Below are 17,884 nucleotides of genomic sequence, written 5' to 3'. Positions count from 1 at the left end.
GAACAGATGGCATCAATGGCAATATCAAATTAAAAATGAGGATATTAGGAAAGAACTTAACATTGTCAGTATCCAGGAATGTATTAGCAGAGCTAATCTCAGGTGATATGGTCACTTAAACAGAATGGGCAAGGAAAGATTAGCCAAACAAGTGTTCTCTGCTAGGTTGGCAGGAAAAAGACCCAGAGGAAGACCAAGATATAGGTGGACTGATACGGTAAAAAGTGCCTTAGAAGATAGATATATAAATATAAGATCTGACAATGTCGTAGCTTTGACGTAGGTAACAGATTGATTTGGCAGAAAATTGTAGGTAGGAAGTTAGTAATGATGTAAATTTTTCATGTAGTACTATCATATCCTGTACACCCCTTGAGGGTAAATATCAGGAATTTGATGATGATGATGAAACTGGCTTCTATTTAAGAAGTGTATCTTTGTTTTTTAGTGCTGAATGTTATAGCAAACCTTTACTTTTCCTGCTTGTTATTGCCTGAATATAACATTCTGTAGCTGTTATTTAGAAGAACTCACCTGTTTTGAACTTTTTTTTTATTTTGGCAACCTTAATGATATCAATTTCACAAAATGTCACCAGTAGATCACTATTCTCATTTCTTGAAACACATGCTTCATTACCCTACTGTTCTCTCATCTTCATTTTTTCTTTTGCAAACTTCAGATCATACTACAATGAGTAATTTTCGGAGTTTGCAACTTATATGTTAAGTGAGGAGCTAACATAGGATCTATCATGACTTAGCAACAGCCAAACTTAAATCAAAACTGCATAAGAGTAAAAAACATAGAAATCAAAATGGAAAGATCATCATCATCAAATTCCTGCCATGTACCCTCAAGGGGTGTACAGGATATGATAGTACTATATGAAAAAAAATTACATCATTACTAACTTCCTATCTACAATTTTCCTCCGAATCAGTCTGTTACTTGTCAAGACTCCAACATTATCAGATCTCATATTTCTATCGTCTAAGGCACTTTGTACCGTATCAATCCACCTATATCTTGGTATTCCACTGGGTCGTTTTGCTGCCAACCTGGCAGAGAACAAACACTTGTTTTTTGCTAATCTTTCCTCTCCCATTCTATTTAAGTGACCATACCACCTGAGATTAGCTCTGTTAAGCATTCCTGGATGCTGACAATGTCAAGTTCTTTCCTAATATCCTCATTTTTAATATGATATTGCCATTGATGACATCTGTTCATGCTTCTAATATTTCTCAGGACTCTCATATCTGCAGTCTAATCTTTGTTCAAGTGTTTTACTTCTGACCCAGCTCTCAGATCCATAAGTTAAAACTGGTTTGAACACTGTCTTGTATACAGCTAATTTAGTGTTCCGACTAATTTCTCTCTTATTCCATATGAATTTATTCAATTAACTTCCCACCATACCAGCTTAGCTGATTCTGTTGTCTATTTCTATATTTAGTTTACCATCTTCAGTAAAAATCATGCCTAAGTAGCTGAAAGGTTTTACTTGTTCCACAGGGTCTCCATTCACAACACAGTTGACATTTTCAATGATTCTGCCTATTTTCATTGTCTTTGTCTTTTTATTGCTGACCTTCATACCATATCTATTACAACAGCAATTGAATTTAGTCAGAGAATCTTGCAGACTGTTAGCGAATTTATTTAGAAGTATAACATCATCCGCATAAAGCAAAGAGCTGACATTAACATCTCCAATTTTGATATCAGGTTTAATACCACTTTTCTTCATAATGTGATCCATATAGATAATGAATAACAGAGGGGATAATGTACATCCTTGTCTCACACCAGATTTAACATTAAACCATCTTCCTGTACTTCCTTCAATTCTAACTGCTGACTTTCAACTCAAATAAAGACTAAGTATTGCTTGATATAATGCCCCATTGACTCCATATAATTGCAGCGTATTGAATAGCTTCTCTCTTGGCACCTTGTCATATGCCTTTTCCAAATCGACAAAACTTAAATATAGATCTTTGTCATATTCCCATGCTTTCTCGACTATTTGTCGTAAAGTGAAGATCTGATCCTGACAGCCTCTATTTGGCATGAATCCAGCTTGTTCTTCACCAAGCTTTTCTTCCACAATTCTTCTCAACCGTTTCTCAAGTATACTTGCATAGATATTGCCAGGAACACTCAGTAGGGAAATACCTCTGTAATTCTCACATTCAGTTTTATTTCCCTTTTTATATATGGGTACTACGAGAGCTCTACTCCAATCATCGGGAATTCGTCCCTCTGTCAAGGCTTTCTGAACTATGCAGTGCAGCCACTGTAAGACTTTTATACCACCATACTTCAGCATTTCTGGTCGAATATCATCTATTCCTGCAGCCGTTTCACATTTCAAGCCTTTGATGGCTTTTTCTACTTCAAGTATGGATATGTATTCCTGACTGCATGCCTGGTCAGTGTTTTTTTACCAATGTGCTGTCATCACTGCTTGTTTCATTTAGCAGTTTTTCAAAGTAATTACTCCATACTTCAAGGATATCTTTTTCTACCGTTTTCATGTCACCTTTATCATCTCTAACTCCTTTTACAGCACTCTTTCCTCCATTCCTAAGCTTCTTCAACAACCTCCAGAATATTTTGCCACCTTCTTGATATTTATTTTCTATATTCTTGCCAAAGTCCTCCCATGACTTTTGTTTAGCTAGTTTTACACACTGTTTAGCTTTCTTGCATTTGTCTCTATATTCTCTAAGAGCACAAGCTGACTTATTTGCCAGGAACTTTTGATATGCTTTCTTCTTTTCCTTCACTGTCTCTTTAACTTCCTGTGTCCACCACGGAGTTCTGATTTTTTTATCCTTGCACACAACCTCACCACATGCCTCTCTGGCAGAATCAATCAATATTTTCTTCAGAGTTTGCCACTGAAACTGAAAGAAAGAGTTTCTTTCAGTTTGAGAAACTGAAAGAAACTCTTTCAGTTTCTCAAACTGAAAGAGTTTGAGAACATTCCTGTTCTCAAACTCTTTCATTTTCTTTTCAATAATCTTTCTGTATTTTAGTCTACAGTTCACATCTGAGAGCTGCTCAACTTTTATTCGCTTTAAAACTTTCTTACATGTTATTCTTTTCAATATGAAATTCAATTTTATCCTGCTCAAGACTAAATAGTGATCACTTCCAATTTCAAATCCTCTGTACACTCTGGTGTCCTGCACCAGGGAGAAAACATCACTATCAACAATAACATAGTCAATGAGACTTTTCTTATTCCTAGCCTCTTCTCTCCATGTGAATTTGTGCACATTTTTATGTTGGAACATGGTGTTAGTAATAACTAGTCCATGTCCTGAGCAGAAATCCAACAGATATTTGCCATTATTATTAGCTTTGCTCTTTTCTCCAAATTTTCCCAAAATATTTTTGTATGTCTCACAATCATTTCCTACTCTGCTATTTAGTTCCCCAACAAGGACCAACTTTTCCTTTTTCATTGTGTCAGTTGCTTTTTCTAAATCGTCAAAAAATTCCTCCACTTCTACTTTAGTAGAACCTTCTATGGGACCATAGGCACAAATAAGTCTCATTGCCCAGTTCCCCATTCTCATATTTGCCCACATTACTCTACTTGAGACTGACTGTCATTCAAGAAGATTAGCCTCGTATTTTGTGTTGAATACTATGGCTACTCCTTCTTTTCTTTGATTGTCATTGCCTGAATATAACATTTTGTATTTATTGCTGAGAAAGATCTCACCAGTTTTGGTCTTTTTTGTTTCAGTCACCCCTATTATGTCGATCTGGTACTTATCTAATTCCTCAGCTAGCTGCATTTTTTTGCCATTCAGGCTTCTTACGTTGATAGTACCGATCTTTAACTCTGGTGATGTTGAGTTGGGGTTTGTTTTCAGATTTGTTCCAGTAGCTGACTATTCGCTGTTCGCCCTGGTTCCCTGGCGAAAACAACGGGGGCCTTGTTTAACCGGGCGACGCCCCAGCCGGCATGAAATTTTGTCATGTTGTACCATCATTTTTTATTTTGGTTTAACCAATAAGAATACAATTTGGTCGGCTAAATCCCAAATTGCCAGCCCATCCTTGTTCGTTCAGTATCAAAGTAGATACCCAACAGGGTGCACCACGAGAAGGTAAGGATTGGACATTTGGTCAGAAGCTCTGGTCGGTTCTCTGAATTCCTTGAAAGGCTATGTGGAGATCTCCTTGATATATGTCTAAATTAAAAAAATGTTCTATTATTATAAAAAAAATTATGATTTCAAATTTTGGAAAATGAGAAGCTAGAATGTGAGAAAGAAAGTAGAAAGTCCAGAAGAGATGATTGAAAAACACTGTAAAAATTTTAAAATGGTATATAATGAGGTTGCAACAGACTGCTTGGGTGTTAAGAAGGGAAAAAAGAAAGGTTGGCTCTCAGACAAGACTCGGAAATTCACAGAAGAAAGGCATTATATTAAAATGTTTAAAAATACTAATTCTAAGAGAATTAAAGGAATTTATTTGGGCAATAAAGAGATAAAGACAAGTTAGTTAAAACACCTGCAGGAGAAGATAAAAGGAATTACATGGACAGTTTAGCAAAAGAAGCACAAAAAGCTGCAGCATTAGGGCACATTGAAAAACTAAGAGGTAACAAGGAAAACATGGTCTGAAGGAAACAAGCAAGTGAATGTTATAAGGAATAAAAATAATTGTTAGAAGATGGAAAGAACCCTTTGATGAGATCTTAAATGTAGAAAACAATACATTGACGTGATCAGAAGTTCAATAATGGAAGAATCTCCTATAGATTTAACATTACACCAGAACCCATATCTAAAAATGAATGTAACAGAGAAGATGAAAAGTGGAGAGGCAATGATAATATAGCAACAGAAATGCTAAGATAACTAAAGAACTAACAATGCTAGAGACTGATAAAATATTGTACCTAAACAGTAAAAAGAAACAAGAACTATAATCCTAAAGAAAGGAGATCTCACTAGATGTGAAAATTCAGAATCTACTGTCATACATGCAAAAATTTTCTGTAAAATGTTAATAAATAGGATTAAAAGTGAAATATAAAAGATATTAAGGCATGATCTAATTAGTTTTAGAATAGGAGTACTATGCATATTTTTACCTAATGGAAGATCATTGAACAAAAGCATAGAACTTAGTAGCTCATTATACTTAAATTTTATATATTTTGTCAAGGCATGACAGTACTGATAGAGAAATGCTATGGTTAATTATTAGAAGCTATAGCATTCCTGACAAATATGTGAGAATAATCAAAGAAATGCAAAAGTTGTATTACTGCACTGCAAACATCAGAAATGGTTGTGTAATATCTGTAATATTTATTGTTTAACATTGTCATTCATCGGATTATGAGAAAAGTTACAGGTGTAAGAAGAGGAATTAAATGGAATCCTATGTCAAAGTTGGAAGATTGGAAGGTCTAGATTATGCAGATGACACAGTCTTGATATCATAAAAATACACTGATATAAAAGTAAAATCAGAAGCCTTGTATAAAGCAGCTGAAAAGGCAAGTCTTAAAATAAATATGACTGTAACAAAAGTTCTTAAATTGAACAGTAAATGCATAAAAATTTCTGTATCGAATCATGTGCATGCTGCTAAGTGATCTGAAATCTCTCTCTCTCTTCAATCTCCTCATGTCTGAGGACTCGTGACCTTCTCGATGATGCTTCACCATTTCTTTCTCCCCTGTGCTTCTCATATTGCTTGTTCTGGTTTAAGTCCGATTCTTGATATTTGGTTAATCCATCTGTAGGGGGGGGGGGGAGTTCCCTCTTTTTCCATATGGTTTATCTTGGATGATTATTTTTTTCAGGCAGTTGCCTTCCCTTCTGCATGTGTCCAACTGAATAGCCATACAAGACTGACAAACATAATTGACAATATGTTTGTCAGTCTTGTATGGCTATTCAGTTCTTCTAGAACAGCGCTTCCCAAACTGTGGGCCGCGGCCCCCTTGGGGGCCGTAGGTTTTGTTGAGGGGGCCGTGAAATAATGAACACAAATTTAAAATGTTTTAAGACTAAGTAGATTTTTTTATTTTAAAAGAAACGCATTTAACTTTTATTATTCATTTTTATATTTTAATGCAAAAATTCACACATTGGTGTTGGTTCACAAACATTGCTTCCTGCGTATTTCGGCGCTTAATGAATATTAGTAAATATTGCTTATTTGTATGTTTCATTTCAAAGAAGTGGTTAATTGTATTTACTTCGAATGCTCTCCAGGGAAGCTCCAAATCTTCCTGTCCCTTTCATCACGCTTTCGTTCGTAATCAGGGACTGTTAATATTGACTTTATATACATATCAAAAATCGTTTTATATTATCACTCTCATCCGAGCTAGTTTTCTGTTACCAATAAAAGTTTCGCATATACTTCACACATGAAAAAAAGCTTAAACAAGTTCATGTGGGGAGATAGTAACTCCCTTGCAGTGGTAAAGAACACGCCCTCCCTAACTACCACTATACTGCAGAGGCAATAAAAACAAGTACTTTTATTATGCCAGTGAATAAGGTATGAGGAGTCTGTGTAATATATTTCTTAACAAATAGTGCAGTTAGAGACAACTGGGATAAAAACACACTAATTAATGAATCACATGTCCCCTCATACAGAAACTATGCTATATAGACTGAAACAAAACCATATGTGGCATGGGCAAACACAGTATCTAACTAAAAACTATTGTTATTAATTAGATGTGTGTGAGTTCGATTTCCCAAGACAGCAATAAAATTCAACCGAACGTGTTAAAATTCATAAAAGCGTTAAAACTATGTAATATATATATATATATAATGAATGTTATGGCAGTTTCACATATGGAATTCGGTTGAAGAGAGTTAGCATTTCAACTCAATTGTCAGCTATGCTTTTATCTTTCGGTTGTGCGATCTTTTGTTAATACCGTACCAATCACATGCACGTTTTAATAACCTGCCTTTGCTGTCTGTTTTGCGTTAGGCTTAATTACTGTAAAGGAAGAAAAGTCACAAAAGAGAAAAATGTTCCTGGATTCCCTTATTCAGGTAATATTCACTAATTTCATGTTATCAGTCTGTGGTGTGCCAGAATCGGTAAGTGGTGATATTATGTGATCTATTCTATTTTAAAAAAATTTACCCTGAGATGGAGAAGTAGCTGATAAAAAATAAAAAAAAAATTCCCGCGAACAATCAGAAGAAGCAGAAACAGATTCAAAAAAAAAAAGTATTTCATGTTTTACCAGAACAGCCTGCATCGTCTTCAGAAACCAAACGGTAAGAGGCAAAAAATGTAATATATGCATTTGATTTTTGCAATATTCGCTGTGTATGTTTTGTATTGAATATAAATACAATAAATATTATAATAAAATATCTCTCTATTCCGATTTTTTTTCGAGGGGGGCCGTGAAATATTTTAATTTTTGCAAAGGGGGCCCTGACATCCAGAAGTTTGGGAAGCACTGTTCTAGAATACTTTTGTTTGTTTATTTTTCTGCCCAATACACTCTTAACAATCTTCCCCAGCACGAGCAAAAATGCCTCAATTCTTTTTCTAACATCTTTTGTCACTGTCCAAGACTCAGAAGCATAGAGAAAGATCGAAAAGACTAAGGTTTCTACAAGCTTAATTTTAATCTTTTTGGAGAGGTGCCCATCTTTCCATATCTTAGTTAAATCAGTCATTGTTTTCTTAGCTAGTGCTATTCTTCTTCTTTTCTCTTTTTTACATCCATCTATTTTTGCTATTATCACTCCATGGTAGTTGAAATTGTTGACAATTTCAATTCCTGCTATGCCTATCTCTTCTACATTGTTTAAAATCATTATTTTGGTTTTATCTTTATTTATTTGTAAAATCATGGCTTGAGTTTTTCATTCATTTGTGGCTATTATGAAATGAGAAAAACTTAAAAAGAGATTTAACAATAACTCTGAGCAATGAAATCACAAAGATTTGAAATTAAAATCAATCAACATGCAGCAGAAGTTAAGAATTTTATATCCTTGAGAGCAAATGTAGATACTGAAGGTAGAACTGACAAGGATATAATGCAAAGATTGATAAAAGCAAATACTGCTTTCAGAAAATTAAAAAATACACAGAAATCGTCCAAATATAATGAAACTAAAACAAAGATTGTTATTTCAGATATTTATACCATAAGGTTTCACAAAATTGAGACAATAACATATAATGATACAAAAAGAGTGAATAATATATTTAATGTAATGAAATATATGGCTGTTATGTTATGAAATATATTTCCTGACCTAGTGAAAATTACAGGTTATCATCAATGGCATCAGGCAGTTTGAATACAAAGTAGAACAAGAATAATAGATTAATTAAAACAGAGCTGCATGATGTTATAAATAGGACAATGCAAATGGATAACAGAGGAAATATACTTTTTTTTTTCAAAAAAAAAAATAGTTAATGATGTGCGATTAGAATAAGACTATTGCTTATCTTCAATACTGAAAGGCAGTCATTCCAATACAGATTTGTATGGTGGAGTAAGGCTTCAGTTAATAAGCGTGTTTCAGACCATAGGATATTAATGTTGGTATTGATTACATGTTGTGTAAAGACCAAATTCTTGATGGCCTTCTGGACATCAAGAAGAGCCAGAAGAGAATGGCTTTTACAGTAGGAACCATAAAAGAAAAATAAAAGAAAATTTAAGTATTTAAAAATAAATACTTAAATGATGCAATATCAGAAAATGTCCCTAGAGTTTGAAGAATAAATACAGCAGGAGTGAAATGGATGTGTAATGTAATCTTATTAAGCAAGAGATTCTTAAGAAAAAGATGAGGAAGGAATACTCTGTGCATCAGGATGATGTCAGTTATGAAAATTAAAAGGAGCAGGCCAGAAGTTACAACTACTGTATGGAAAGCTAAGTCTGAGTACAAAAATAAATCAGCTCTGCAAGTCAAAGGTAACCTAAAAAAATTCTATTGTTATGTTGCAAGGAAAACAAAGAATAAGAGAATGAATGTGAAAGAATAATTTTACTAGCTGTAGATGGTAGAGCCTCTGTAGCTCAGTCAGTATAGACGAAGCCCTTTGGTTGGAAAGACCTGGGTTCAATTCCCGTCAGTGAGGTGAGGAACCTTTATCTGGTCTCTTTCGATTAAAGTGAGTTAGCTGATCTCATACGGAGGTGGGGGGGTTTCACCCCAAAAACTCAGGTTTTTCATCCCCCAGAACAGGCAAACCGACCTCGTGAACACATGCTTCTACAGACATAGGACACTTGCAGGAATAAGGAGTAGCCAACCTATTCCATAGGATTTCAATTCCAAATACCTACACGGTAAAATGTGTAGGTCTACGCATGAGTGTAAATCAGGATAGGAAAGGAAATGTAGATGGTATGCATGTGATGACAGATGCTGAAGAGATTGTTCAACTAATGAGTGTCCATTTTGCTAAAAGCAATCAACCGAATCTATGTAACATTAAGCTCGCTGCTACCTCTTTGCTTGATGAAGAAACTCAAGCATACAAGAAAGAGGTATACTAGAGTTGTTGCATGAAATGAATAAGAATTTGGCAATAGAGGGCGATGGAATATCAGCATGGATGCTAAAAGAGTGTTCAGCTGAAGTGGCTGTTCCTTTGACAGGCTTGTATAATTTGAGCTGCAGAACAAGTGTAGAGAATGTATGATAATCCCATTGCACAAGGATTGTTCAAAGACTGATGTGTACAATTGATTTATGACAGGAGAAAACAGGATAAAGGGGGGGGTGATATGATTGATGGAATTTTTCATATTATGGATGGTGTGTAAAAGGATGAGAAGGCCTCAATGGAAGTTACAAATAAATGCAGTGAAGAAGGGGTGAGAGACAGATTTTTCTTTCATAGATTGATGCGTGATTTGATTTGGATGAACTGCCTTTGGAGGTTGTAAGTGCAGGTGATATGCCACTTCCCTTGATCAGTCCCTTACTCCTCGAAGGTTTTTCTTATAATAATACTATTTTAGCATTTTTCCTTTGAGCAATTTACACCATTAACCAACAAAGAAATACTCTTACAAGTGCATTTGAACTTCTTTGACAATGCTAGAGGACCTTCTCAGACTAACTTCAAACCCTACTCAAATTTTCTGATGCCAGTACCCTATTCCTATTCTTCACTTCATCAACTTTGTAGTTTCAGAAATTCTAAGCTTCAAGATCTTCCATATCCAATGCTTTAAACACTGATTTCCAACCAGGTAATGACAAACTTGTTGACTCAAATACTATTAAAAAACAGATCTATCTATTTCTCAAAAGAAGGAGTTAACTTAATCTCCTACAAAATTTTATAATATCCCAATCTCTAGAAAAGATAAGATTTCTCTTTCTAGGTTGTCATATGCCTATAGCTTTCCCATTCCTGGCACAAATATTACATGAACGTCTGCCTCAGTTTCTAAAAAAGCTCAATGAACCTTTCCATTCAAGACAATACTTCTAACCTGTACAACTGTTAACACTATGTAAATCCCTAATCCACTAACTGGGATGACACTATAACCTTCCCTAAAAATGCTTTAAACTATCTTGAAGAGGACCCATTAATTAATAGATGATCCCTTCTCTTGCAAGATTCCCTCCAATTCCACAACAGATGTTCTGGTTTTGCTTTATATCTACAAGTGTTTTTATGGGTTCTGCTCTGCTGAAGTAGTTTCTATCATTTCTCTGCTTTATTTCCCCCACATGAGACATTTTGTAACCTCTTGTTGTGGGAGAGTTCAATAAAATAAATAAACACATGCTTTAATGTTATCTCAAAAGATTTCAAAAACTTTGAGTTTTTGAAATTTTTTTTTTTTTTTTTGGTATACACAGATTTGATAGATAAATATCCAATCATACCTGAGGGCAGGATCTACATAAAAACGGTATTCCCAAGTTGTCAACCAAATAATAAGAGCACTGATAATGACAATGACAGAGCCCAGAGCATCAGCTAGCACATGAAGAAACACACCTCTCATATTCATCTGACTACCAGAAGCTATAAAGAAGTAAAATTAGTTATTCAATATTTAAAAGGCTATTCTTACAAAAATAAAGTTAATATCTTTATAATGTAATAAATATTTTTTTCTTCAAAACTACTAATTCACATTTGTTTTTAAACTACTCAGTATTCACTATATTTAAAAGTATACACTTTTAAATTATAGAACAGTCTACAATTCTCAATTCCCAGAGAAAAGCACATCCTCTCATTAAATGAAAGCAGTTTACTTTGAAATGACAGACATTTCAGGAAATGATTTATGACATAGCAAGTTCACTAAAAATTAATTTTTTGCATATTAATGCAAGAATTTTCTGAAACAAGTCAAGTTGCTCCTGATATCAAATGATAACAAAAAAAAAAAAAATAGGAAAGCTTATTAGGTAATGGTGCTCTGTATCTCCAACTAGAGGCAAAGTTAAATGACTGACAAAAATGTTCAATTTATATCATCATCATCAAATTCCTGCCATGTACCCTCAAGGGGTGTACAGGATATGATAGTACTCCAAGAAAAATTTACATCATTACTAACTTCCTATCTACAATTTTCCTCCAAATCAATCTGTTACTCGTCAAGACTCCAACATTATAGGATCGTATATTTCTGTCATTTTACCGTATCAATCCACCTATATCTTGGTCTTCCTCTGGATCTTTTTCCTGCAAACCTGGCAGAGAACACTTGTTTTGCTAATCTTTCCTATCCCATTCTGTTTAAGTGACCATACCACCAAAGATCAGCTCTACTAACACATTCCTGGATGCTAGCAATGTCAAGTTCATTCCTAATATTTTCGTTTTTAATATGATATTGCCATTGATGCCATCTGTTCATGCCCCTAATCTTTCTAAGGACTCTCATATCTGCGGTCTCTAGTCTTAGATCAAGTGTTTTATTTCTAACCCAGTTCTGAGATCCATAAGTTAAAATTGGTTTGAACACTGTCTTGTATACAGCTAATTTAGTGTTCCGACTAATTTCACTCTTATTCCATATGAATTTATTCAATTGACTTTCCACCATACCAGCTTTGCTGATTCTGTTGTCTATTTCTATATTTAATTTACCATTTTCAGTAAAAATCGTGCCTAAGTACCTGAAATGTTTTACTTGTTCCACAGGTTCTCCATTCACAACACTTGACATTTTCAATGATTCTGCCTATTTTCATTGTCTTTTTATTGCTGACCTTCATACCATGTCTATAACAACAGCTATTCAATTTAGTCAGAGAATCTTGCAGACTTGTTGCGGATTTATTTAGAAGTATAACATCATCCGCATAAAGCAAAGAGCTGATATTAACATCTCCAATTTTGATATCATGTTTAATACCACTTTTCTTCATAATGTGATCCATATAGATAATGAATAACAGAGGGGATAATGTACATCCTTGTCTCACACCATATTTAAAATTAAACCATCTTCCTGTACTTCCTTCAATTCTAACTGCTGACTTACAACTCAAATAAAGACTAAGTATTGCTTGATATAATGCCCCATTGACACCATATAACTGTAGCATATTGAACAGCTTCTCTCTTGGCACCTTGTAATATGCTTTTTCCAAATCGACAAAACTTAAATACAGATCTCTGTTATATTCCCATGCTTTCTCGACTATTTGTCGTAAAGTGAAGATCTGATCCTGACAACCTCTATTTGGCTTGAATCCAGCTTGTTCTTCACCCAGCTTTTCTTCCACAATTCTTCTCAACCGTTTCTCAAGTATACTTGCATAGATTTTCCAGGAACACTCAGTAGGGAAATACCTCTGTAATTCTCACATTCAGTTTTATTTCCCTTTTTATATATGGGTACTATGAGAGCTCTACTTCAATCATCGGGAATTCATCCCTCTGTCCAGGCTTTCTGAACAATGCAGTGCAGCCACTGTAAGATTCTTATACCACCATACTTCAGCATTTCTGGTCGAATATCATCTACTCCTGCTGCCTTTCCACATTTCAAGCCTTTGATGACTTTTTCTACTTCAAGTATGGATATGTATTCCTGGCTGCATGCCTGGTCAGTGTTTTTTTACCAATGTGCTGTCATCACTGCTTGTTTCATTTAGCAGTTTTTCAAAGTAATTACTCCATACTTCAAGGATATCTTTTTCTCCCTTTTTCATGTCGCCTTTATCATCTCTAACTCCTTTTACAGCACTCTTTCCACCATTCCTAAGCTTCTTCAACAACCTCCAGAATATTTTGCCACCTTCTTGATATTTATTTTCTATATTCTTGCCAAAGTCTTCCCATGACTTTTGTTTAGCTAGTTTTACACAGCGTTTAGCATTCTTGCATTTGTCTCTATATTCTCTAAGAGCACAAGCTGACTTATTTGACAGGAACTTTTGATATGCTTTCTTCTTTTCCTTCACTGCCTCTTTAACTTCCTGTGTCCACCAGGGAGTTCTGATTTTTTTATCCTTGCAGACAACCTCACCACATGCCTCTCTGGCAGAATCAATCAATGTTTTTTTCAGAGTTTGCCACTGAATCTCCAAGGTTTGATTCCTGTTTTGAAACTCTTTCATTTTTTCTTCAATAATCTTTGTGTATTTTAGTCTACAGTTCACATCTGAGAGCTGCTCAACTTTTATTCGCTTTAAAACTTTCTTACATGTAATACTTTTCAATATGAAATTCAATTTTATCCTGCTCAAGACTAAATAGTGATCACTTCCAATTTTAAATCCTCTGTACATTCTGGTGTCCTGCACCAGGGAGAAAACATCACTATCAACAATAACATAGTCAATGAGACTTTTCTTATTCCTTGCCTCTTCTCTCCATGTGAATTTGTGCACATTTTTATGTTGGAGCATGGTGTTAGTAATAACCAGTCCATGTCCTGAGCAGAAATCCAACAGATATTTGCCATTATTATTAGGTTTGCTCTTTTCTCTAAAAAAAAAATTGTTCAATTTATATCATTATCATCAAATTCCTGCCATGCACCCTCAAGGGATGTACAAGATATGATAGTACCCCAAGAAAAACTTACATCACCGTTAACTTCCTATCTATAATTTTCCTCCAAATCAATCTGTTACTCGTCAAGACTCCAACATTATAGGATCGTATATTTCTGTCTTCTAAGGCACTTTTTACTGTATCAATCCACCTATATCTTGGTCTTCCTCTGGATCTTTTTCCTGTAAACCTGGCAGAGAACACTTGTTTTGCTAATCTTTCCTATCCCATTCTGTTTAAGTGACCATACCAAACAAGATTATCTCTACTAACACATTCCTGGATGCTAGCAAATGTCAAGTTCATTCCTAATATTTTCGTTTTTAATATGATATTGCCATTGATGCCATCTGTTCACACCCCTAATCTTTCTAAGGACTCTCATATCTGCAGTCTCTAGTCCTTGGTCAAGTGTTTTATTTCTAACCCGGTTTCTCTCTTATCTCATATAAATTTATTCATTTGACTTCCTACCATACCAACTTTGTTGATTCTGTTGCCTTTTTCCAAATTTAATTTACCAAGATCACTTAAAAATTGTGCCTGAGTAGCTGAAATGTTTTACTGTTCTATAGGTTCTCCATTCATAATGCAGTGGATATTTTAATGCTTCTGCCTATTTTCATTGTCTTTGTACTGTCGATTTTCATACCAAATTTATTACAGCATTTAGTCAATTCGGTCAGGGATATCTGCAAACTTGTCCTGGATTTATTTAAAAGTATGACATCATCTGCATAAAGTAAAGAGCTGAGATTACCATCACCAATTTTGATATCAGTGTAATACCACTTTCTTTCATAATGTGATCCATATATATATATAATAAAAACAGAGGGGATAATGTATATCCTTGTCTGACACCATATTTAACATAAAACCATATTCCTGTACTTCCTTCAATTCTAACTGCTGACTTACAAACTCAAATAAAGACTAAGTATTGCTTGATATAATGCTCTATCGACACCATACATCTGTAGCATTTTGAATAGCTTTTCTCTTAGCACTTTGTCGTATGCCTTTTCCAGATCTACAAAACTTAAATACAGATCTTTGTTATATTCCCATGATTTCTCAACAATTTGTTGTAAAGTGAAAATCTGATCCTGAAAGCTTTTATTTGGCCTGAATCTAGCTTGTTCTTCACCAAGCTTCCCTTCCACAATTCTTCTCAACTGTGTCTCAAGTATACTTGCATAAATCTTACCAGGAACATTCTGTAGGGAAATACCTGCCTAATTCTCACATTCAGTTTTATTTTCCTTTTTATATATGGGTACTATGAGAGCACTACTCCTGCTCAATTCCTGTCCATGACATGGGGAACTTTTATGTGGTCACTTTCGCCTAAAGGTGAGTTAGCCGGTCTCACATAAGTGGAGGGTTTTTCCTCCCAGAAACTCAGGGTTTTCATCCCTCAGAAGAACAGGCAAACAGACCTTGTGAACACACACTTCTACAGACAAAAGATCCTTCCCCCCACTCCCAATGCCAGGTTCTGCAACAAGTTGTTTGGGATCACATGCATAAGGTTGCATCATTTAAAATTAAAGGCCGACCCCAAATAGAAGAGATAAGGTACAAGAGGAAGAAGAGAAGACACAACTCCCTTATACAAAGTGACTTCTGAATTAATTAAACTATTGCTAAAAAATTCAAAATTTATTATTAAAAACAGCAATGAACTCAAGCACATTAAAAAAACCATCATGCCCCCTGACAATATTCTCTCTTCTTTTGATGTATGTCTTCCTTATATACCAACAACGTGACCAAAACTCTAGACATCCTCCACACCACAGCCTATCAGACTGTACCAAATCATGCCTTTCTGATATCCTTTCACTTAATAAGGTTAAAATTTTAGCTAATTTCTTTAAAAATAATGATAGTAGTTACATCATTTTGATCTTTAATAGACCAAAATATTAGTAGTAAGCTTGCAGAATTTTTCATCACCCATATGGAAACAATTCTTTTCACCATCACTCCCACTCGGCAACAGGAATGCTGTACAAAAACAAATTGTTTCTTTACCTATCTTTAGGCATAGACTAAAATTCTCTATTGAAAATGAAGAATATAAAATCTATGAACTTTCTAAATTTGACTCACACTGGATCTGATCATTATGTTAGTACTCAGGTATACCATAAACTTATGAAAACTACTCACATTTCTGCACCTATCACCTATATCAAAAGGTTGGTCATTTCAACACAGCAATAAATACTCTTCTTCAACCACTGCTCTAAATTAAGAAATCATATACTGTACCTAAAAGACATCTTCCTTTCTCATCAATATCCTCAAACAATTAATAGATAAAGCTATTTATGTACCAGAAATTTTTTGTATGAGTTTATCCAAATCTTACACCAATCTTAAATTCCCATATCATAATATTTACAAAGCCATTCATCTTCAAATATTCAAATTACAGAACTGCCTTCACTACAAGAAACATACTACAAAATTTATTAAAACATAAAACCACAATGTTTCAGACTAATGTATTACTATGGCACAATGTTGTTTACAAGTTTAACTGCAAATCAGGATGTAATACCTGCTACATTGGATTGACTAGTCGTTTTTTAAAGACTCGCTTAGTGGAAAATTACCAAGATTGCTATATACTAGAATATTTACATTCCACAACTAAAAAGAAACGCAAATAAAAACACCAATAATATCAACAAAAATTCCACTAATATCATTGTACACAATACAATCTAAACACACTGCTGAAATTAGTTACCATCATTGATCTCCAAGATAATGAAACCAAATTATGTTATGCCCAATCTCCCGCAACATTTTGTGCTTGATTGATCTAGATTGATTAAAAGGATCAATCTAGATGTTATAAGCACAAAAGACCACATCTAATTTTTGGTCATTTTGATATGGTTTTTAAAGATATCATTTTGATAAGGTTTCACTAGCCTGACAGCTGTTTCGAACTTATTGGTTCATCCAATAGGAGGCAAATATACAGATGCTAGCAGTCGTGTTCCCTATTAGGTCCGGCTAGGACAACTTGTAAATGCCGGCAAGTATATTCTCGTAAGTTCTCTGGCCAAAATTCCATATGAAAGTTTTATAGTTTTTGTATTCGACTATGAAATAATGCTGGATTTAATTTCCACTTAATTTTTGCATCACCGAACTTAAGCCTTTTGGCTCTTTACTTTAGTATATACATTTATTTTATTAAAAAATTTATTCTTTCAGTATAAATTACACATTTTATATTAGTCATTAAACTTATCCTCTTGTTGGAGATACAAAGTAGCTCCATTATCTAATAAGCTTTGATACTGGTATGAATGCAATCAATATTAAATATAACAATTCATCTTAATGGTCAAACTTTCAGTTTAAGTGTATCATTAAAAATAGCATACTATTTTAATGACCTACTTTTTTTCCTCCAAAAAAGGTGTAACACTATAGAAAGGAATTGGAACACATTTATTTGCAAGCTAAGAAAGTTTTGCTAATAAGCAACTTCATCTTTAAAAATGGCAACAAATTTAGTAGCATTTACTGATGCTTCTAATGAATTATCATCACATGACCTACTTGCTGTTGTATACAGCATTTATATGTAATTATCTAATAAAATCTCTATCAAATGTAAAGCTAAATTAACATGAAGATTTAATCAATTAGTTAATCATGACCCATAGTGAATACCAGCAAATTAGTGATAAATGTTTCCTGCTATCCTCTCAATTTAAGAAGAGCTAAATATTTGGTTAAAGGTCACATTAATGCAGTTCCTCCGAAAAGTATACCAGCAATGGATTTTTTTTATGCAGAT

General features: G+C 34.2%; 1 protein-coding gene across 2 annotated transcripts in view; it reads right to left on the bottom strand.

Annotated features, from left to right (window-relative positions):
- LOC150104900 (proton-coupled zinc antiporter SLC30A1-like) overlaps nucleotides 1–17,884 on the bottom strand; it is a 139,822-nt gene that overhangs the window by 46,066 nt on the left and 75,872 nt on the right. For both annotated transcript variants that reach the window (XM_090396046.1, XM_090396047.1), the window contains exon 5: nucleotides 10,914–11,055. In XM_090396046.1, coding sequence (XP_090252172.1) covers nucleotides 10,914–11,055 — 142 coding nt within the window. The remainder of the gene's footprint in view (nucleotides 1–10,913; nucleotides 11,056–17,884) is intronic.

This window comes from Typopeltis vanoorti, chromosome 7 (assembly GCF_054136105.1).
Source record: "Typopeltis vanoorti isolate ZY-2024b chromosome 7, IOZ_Tvanoo_1.0, whole genome shotgun sequence".
Classification (NCBI taxonomy): domain Eukaryota; kingdom Metazoa; phylum Arthropoda; class Arachnida; order Uropygi; family Thelyphonidae; genus Typopeltis; species Typopeltis vanoorti.
This window is presented reverse-complemented; position numbering and strand designations above follow the sequence as displayed.